Source organism: Sodiomyces alcalophilus (genome assembly GCF_042370955.1).
Source record: "Sodiomyces alcalophilus JCM 7366 unplaced genomic scaffold ACRALscaffold_1, whole genome shotgun sequence".
Taxonomy (NCBI): Eukaryota; Fungi; Ascomycota; class Sordariomycetes; order Glomerellales; family Plectosphaerellaceae; genus Sodiomyces; species Sodiomyces alcalophilus.
Window position 1 is genome coordinate 8344448 of NW_027263532.1, and position 7021 is coordinate 8351468.

The window sequence follows — 7021 nt, forward strand, 5'->3', positions numbered from 1 at the left end:
GAAGGGGCATTAAGTGCTTAGCTATATATAGGTGATAACCTATAAGTTTAATAAGTATGGCTTTTTATAGAAGTATAAGGCTAGATTAGTATTCCGCGGAGATTAATAGTATTAGGACTCGTTAGAAGATATATATATAGCCACTCTTGCCGGTCGCTCCTTTAGATCGTTAATAGCGATCGCCGCTCGCTTTAACCTATCTTTGATATAGTATAACGTCGTTAACGCTTTCGTGCACGCCCCTCTGCCCTACGATATATATATACGGTTCCTGCCCGGGACCGCGGTGCCGGGTTAATTATTATTACTGAAGAAGCCGTTATACGGGCTATGGGAATCTTTATTACTATGGCAAAAGCATATTATGGAAGTGCTGAAAAGAGACGGGTTTAAGATAGTGCCGTAAGAGCCCTGCTGCTTTATACGCCGTGGGCTGATCCTGTTCTTCTATATAGATAATATCGTGATCGGCTTTAACAAAGACTTTAGGGAAGAGATAGAATAGGCTATCGCGAGCCTACGAAAGCACTACGCCCTATAAGGCGGGCAGCCACTATAGTGGTTCCTTAGGATTAAGGTTATTCGGGACCGTCCCTTAAGGCAGATATAGCTGTTATAACGCGATTATATCGTGAAGGTAGGATATCTATTATTAACGGTATCTAACTATAAGCCTATAAGCTCTATAAAGCCGGCAGAGCTACTGCCGTACGCAGGGAAGTCTACCACTATTAAAAGCTATTAACGAAAGATAGGATTAGTTCTATACGCCGTAGTGATTATACGCCCCGATATCGCCTTTATAGTATCACGACTCTATAGATTCAATATAAACCTAAGCCGTTAGTATTATGACTTAGCCGACTATTTAATCCGATATCTACTAGCTATATAAACCTACGCCTTAGAATTAGGTAGTAGCGACTCTATTAAGGTGTTTACCGACGCGTCCTTTACTAATAACTTAATTAATCGTAAGAGCAGTCAGGTATTTATAATACGCCTGTTTAGAGGTATAGTAGCCTGGCGAGCTAATAAATAAGTAACGGTCACGACGTAAAAAACAGAGGCAGAGCTGCTCTCGCTTATATAAGGTCCGAAGGAAGGGATATTTATAAAAAGGTTATTAGAGGCGATAGGTATAATATTCGATGATCCATGATTAAAGATACGATACGATAATAGCTAAACGATACGCCTACTAATAGCGGAGATCGCTTAATTAAATACGCGATTACGGCACGTGGATATATATAACTGCTAGTTACGAGAGGCGTAATAGTGTAGGAGGATTAAAGTTAGCTACGTTATAAGCGCCGATATAATCGCTAACGGATTAATAAAGGCCCTGTCTAGGGAAAAGTTTATAAGCTTTAGGGAATAGGTAGGGGTAATAGATATACAGGGACTTCTCTATATAAATAAGCTAGAGGAGATCTTACCGGAGTATCTAGAAGAACTAGAAGAGAAATTCGATAAAAGCTACGTGGGCGTTATAGAAGGGGATATATCGATAAAAAAGGCCTATGAATAACGTTAACTAAGTAACTGGCCTATAGTTGTTTAGTTAGGGGGGTGTGTCGCATAGGCTGGCCTAAAGCAGGTCCGGAGCGGGTTATTCCGGGCCCGAAACTAGGAGTGGATCTGCCGCAGGAATAAGGGCAGGAACTTAGCACTACGATCAGAGATTTTACACAGAGTCAATTAAATTAACAGATCGATCGCTTATTTTTCGTAATTAAGTTGTACGCTGTTTGCAACACTTACTGCCGGAGCAGCTCTCGCACTCTATTATAAGGGGAAAATCGTCCCCTCCTCCAGAGACGGTGCCGCCTATATAGGCGGTCGTGATATGTTTAAGGGCTTCGGCGCTTATATAGCCTAGCCGCTTATACTATAAACGAGCGTCGGCGACGCTTATAATCGGGGCTCTCGAGCTATTAAAAAAGCTCTGTTGTTCCGTTAGTTAGAGGGTAAACTAACCTCCCACGTTCTTTAAAGGCAGGGTAATGGTCCTACCTTTTTCCTTGATTTTTAACGCCTATCTTCCGGTAATAAGCGATCCTGTTAGAAGCAGGCGGAGGGCTAATATAAGGGTTATAGGATATCCCTCGATATACGCTATATCCTTTAAAATCAGCGTATACGGCTAATAATCCCGATCTTCGACTTTTAGCCTTATTGTTCCGAATCCGGTAACCGGATCCGACTCTCCTTTACCGGTATCGAACGTTATAAGCTTTTCCGCAGGCCGATAGTCTTCTAGAAGGTAACGCTTATTAGTGATATGTCTTATAGTGCCGGAATTAACTAATAGCTCGTTTTTAAACGCTCTAGCTATTATTAATAAAAAGCTGTATATACCGTACGATCCGGTTCTATTATCTAAGTCCGAGTCCGAAGAACCGGCGCCCCCGGTAGCCACGAAATTAGATAAATCCTTAGAGGGGTCTTTCGAGGGTGACTTCTATTAACCCTTATTTCCCTTATTTTCGGCGTCCTTTTTAAGGTTACTTTAGAACCTCTTTCGACGGTCGTTATCCTAGCTAGCGATAATCCGGTTATAGCGTTCTTTTATCTCCTTAGGTAACTTAAAGATCTTCCCTCTTCGGGCCGGGTTAATATTCGGGCAGGTCTAAATTAGCTTATAATAGCTTCGGGTTTTCCGGGCTATACGGTAATCGTAAATAAATTCCCTCTTAGTACCCTAACCCTATTAACGATCCTTTTAGCGATTCGGTTACTAACTTTCTTTATCCTTTCCTAGGAATATAGCTATATAGAACGATAACGATCCCGGCTTCCGGTCTAAACGTAGAGGGTGCCTATAACGTAACTAAGTAGTATATTCGTTAATAACGGTCTTAATATCCGGTAGTTTAGCCTTATCTTCTTCCGTTAATATTATAGAAAACCGGGCCTCCGACTATTCTGGGGAAATCGATCCGATTATATTAAAAAAACTATTAAGCTAGTCTATCTTCGAATCGATTATACGAACCTAATACGTCTTTGCCTTTTTATATAACTTACGGAAGTCGTTAAGCCAGCGTTAGTAAGGCATCTTCCTGATAGATTATATATAATCGTCCTAACGGCGCTTAATAAGTAACCTCTAGGTAGCGTTAGTGGGCTTAAGGCGTGCCTTTAGGATTTATAGGATTTCCTTTAGGTCGTCTTTACCGGTAAAGGACTCCGCGAGGCTCTAGTCCATGGTAATAGTAATATAATCCAGTACCGCCTTAATCGCGGCTTTTTCCTGCTTATATTTATTATAGGCGAAGAGCTATAGCTTATATCTTTGATCCTAATTATCGTCGTCGTTGCTTATAGCAGGAGGGTTAACCTTTTAGAGGCGTTCCGGGCGTTTCTTATTATTAAGATCCGGATCCACGAGCTTCGTAACCTTATTAGAAAGAGCGACTTCTATTACACGCAGATACTATTAGTGCTAGTCCTTAGAAGAGGTTAGTATAACCGAAGTTATCGTGACGGCGTGGAAGGGCAGTTAATTAGATAGAAGGAGAAGGAGAAAGAGGAGGAGGAATAGATAGAGGCGGTTAAAGGGGTTAGTGATAATAGGCAGGCGGACAGGCTAGTAGACGACTCTATCTGTAATAGAGCTAGGGCTTAAAAAGAGAGGCTTTATCGTAGAGCTTTAAAAAGAGGGCTTTAAAAGAGAGAGGCATAGAGCCTAGAACTATTAGATCGACCGGAATAGAGGCGTTTACCAGAGCGCCGGGCTTATAACTATCAGGACACTAATATCGTATAAAGTGTGACTTATATTTATTATAGACTATAAAAGAGTATTAGTCTACGATATCAAATATATAGGCAAAAGAGGGGAAATAATACTATGATATATCTAATAGAAGTACCGCCGTATTCGGAGCAGTGTGTGACGTGGCTCTGCGAATGTACCCAACAGGCTATCGGGGCATTTGGGCACAAATGCCTGACAGTACCTCATGCCTCTGCACGGATAAGAAGCAATATGTTCAAAGTCGGCTTATGTACCGGATTCTTGTTCTGACAATCGCACACCCATTATTCTATGCTATCGCAAGCAGCCTCGCTGCCGGCCTTTAAGTCTGTGCTAGAACATCCCCAAACGCGCCTACCCCGTACATATACCCGTCGGTTCAGCACCCCTCGAGGGAGGCAACGGGGGTTCCTCACTAACAATGGGCTCGAAGCCAAAGAGAGCGGCGCTGCCGTGTGGAATGGCGGCACCAACAGCGTCAATCCGCCCGCGCTTCTGCCCAATGTACCCGTCCTTGAATGTGTCCATACGCTGGTTTAACTGGCGCGCCGAGTCGCGCACGACTCCTTTTTGTAGCTCCGACTGAAGCTGGTTTGCGTTGGGATGCACGAGTACCGGAAGCAGGCGGGCGGATGGGTAGAATCGACCTCGAATATCTTGCTCGCGGAGGACGGTGTTTGGCCTGAGCAGCGCCAGGCGCCAGCGCTCTCGGGGCGCGAACTTAGTTCGGAACGCGACTTCTTCGCGGAGCGCCCGGGGAAGCTTCTCATTCGGCAGGATAACGGGGTCTCCACCGCCGTTGGGATGGCCGTCGGCTCGTGCTGGGGTGTGCGGCCCCGTAATAGGGATGTAGAGGTCGCCCTTGAAGAAGACGTAGCCAGGTGTGTCACACGCGGTACAAATCTCACGCAGACCAAGTAAGACGCCCGATCCCTGGGCTTCGGTGAATGCCCAGCGGGGCATCGAATCTTGCTCATCGTGAGGGACGCGAACACGCAGGGCATCGCCGACCTCAATGCGCTCGGCGCCCAGGAAGATACCGTGGTAGTTAGTTTTGCGATCACCTTCCGAGTCGCCCATGCGAGTGAACAACGAGAAGGACATTGAAATCTTTATGGCGGCAAGCTTCGAGGCGTCAAGAAGGAGAGGCTCGCGTTTGGTAGAGTCCGCGGCCACAGTACGGATATAGTTGGCCCACGGTACATTGTCGAAAGACTTGTTAGCAAGATCCGGGATAGATACTGGAGGGACCGTAAAGGCTAGGAACGGGCGTAGGGCTGTTTCGGGCTTGAGTTGCAGTTGGGACTGATTGAAGAGACCGTGGGAGATGGGGAGGATTTCGTATTGCTTAGCCACGGTATTGGATCTGGCGATTAGGCCGATACGCCAACTTGGGGTGACGGAAAACCAGACCAATTCACCAGTGCGGAAAAAGAGGGACGACGTGTTTTGATCGAAGGGAGCAAGTGTCTGCTCGAGGTGCTGTGAGCGCAGGGGAGGTTCTGGAGCTGTTGGCGTCGGTGCTGGTAGCTCAGACTCTGCCTGCACTGGGAACTCCGTCTTCCTTGGATATGACGATGACGGCATTGGAGAGGGAGAGGGTGCTGCGGTCGATGAGGGCGGCGACTTGGCGCTCTGGGCTGTCTTGATGGCCACCTCTGGTGGCGATGCTGGAGCCTTGGCTATCTTGGCCGGTGGTGCAATCGTGGCCGGAGACGCGCCCCCGACAAGAGCCGGATCAGGGTCGAGAGCGAGTGTAGCAAGGGCCGGAGCTGAAGCTGGAGCAGCTAGTCGAGGGCGGTCTTGAACGATCAACTCGTCTCCCAAGACACCGGCCTTTGGAAGACTGCAGTGGACACAACAGCAGTCCTGAAGATCGTTGGAGCCCGAAATCAACCACAGTAAATGGATGCCAAATTCCTGTGGGGTCTTGAAGAGTTTGGATTTGACAGGATGACCCGAAACCCATAGATGCTTGGATTTTTCGTACAGCCAGTAACCTCGTGGAAATTGGACGTACCATGGGAGGCCTTGTGAGATGAATGGTCAGGCGCTTTACTGTCACAAAGTCGGTTTGGGATCAAAAGGGCTGGAGGGAGGGGTAGATGGTTTACCTTGCGGGTTCGGCGATAACTCTTGCTTTAGCAAGATGCCCAGCTTAACACGCCATTCGATGAATCGAGGATCATGCTCCGAAAGCCGCAGCATCTGTGGTTTTGCCCTGGGCGTTCTCTCCGTTGCATCCTTGGTCGCTTTCTTCGATTTAGCGGCGGTGGCAGCGTCCAGGGGCGCTGGCCAGTATCCCGGGCCCGTGTCCTGACCGTCGCTGCGGGGTATGGTGATGAGGTGGAAGTCTTGCGATTCTGACATGGCGGCTTCGACGACAGGGTGAGGTGGTCCTGGAGGCTAGAAGAGGTGGTAAAAGAGAAAATGGACCACGCATGAGTGGAAGGGGAAAAACAGTACTGAAGGGAAAGGGAGAGGTCTTTCGTTTCTAGCAGAGCCTGTGAGGTTCGCATGAGCTGCTGTCCCACGAAGAAGGCCCTTAACGCTTTAGAAAAGGGAACGTAAATAAAATAAGGAAGAATAGCGTGATTGACTTCGCAAGGTCCGTATAACACCAGGCCAGTTCATCGGCGTTGCGACATGAATAGACGGAGAGGAAGGCCCAGCACTTCTCTCGACATAGGCGTTAGAGGGCCCTCTATGCCGAACGTTAAAATATGACGATTCAAAGGGTCATATTAGAAGCTGATCCGTGAAATAGATGGATGACTGCTACCTGTGCTCCGGAAGGCGTTAAGAACTGAGTGGACGATGGCCGGTTAGGCCCTGTCAGGCATTTGTGCCCAAGGTCCCCGAAAGCCAGATAAGCCCGATAGGTTATATTCGCAGAGCCACGTTATACACTACTCCGAATACGGCGGTACTTCTAATAGACGTATCATAGTGCTTTTACGCCTCTTTTACCTATATAGTTAATATCGTGGACTTATACTCTTTTATAGTCTATAATAAATATAAGTTATACTTTATACGATATTAGTGTTCTAATAGTTATAAGCCCCGCGCTCTAATAAAATGTCCTTAGTCTAGTCGATATAATAGTGCTAGGCTCTATGCCTCTCTCTTTTAAAGCCCTCTTTTTAAAGCTCTTAATCGATTAAACCTCTTTTTAAATCCCTGCTCTATTACGAATAGAGTCGTCTACTAGCCCGTCCGCCTGCTTATTATCACTAACCTCTTTAACCGCCC

The 7021-nt window shown here is 46.7% G+C and overlaps 1 protein-coding gene across 1 annotated transcript; it reads right to left on the minus strand.

The window, feature by feature from the left end:
• Nucleotides 1-3775: 3775 nt before the first annotated feature.
• Nucleotides 3776-6597, minus strand: ACRALDRAFT_1073287 (uncharacterized protein). The gene is made up of 2 exons (XM_071018083.1): nucleotides 5881-6597; nucleotides 3776-5796 (listed from the first exon to the last, which is right to left on the minus strand). Exons 1-2 carry the CDS (start codon nucleotides 6134-6136, stop codon nucleotides 4121-4123), a joined length of 1932 nt encoding a protein of 643 aa, XP_070880237.1. The 5' UTR covers nucleotides 6137-6597; the 3' UTR covers nucleotides 3776-4120.
• Nucleotides 6598-7021: the final 424 nt, after the last annotated feature.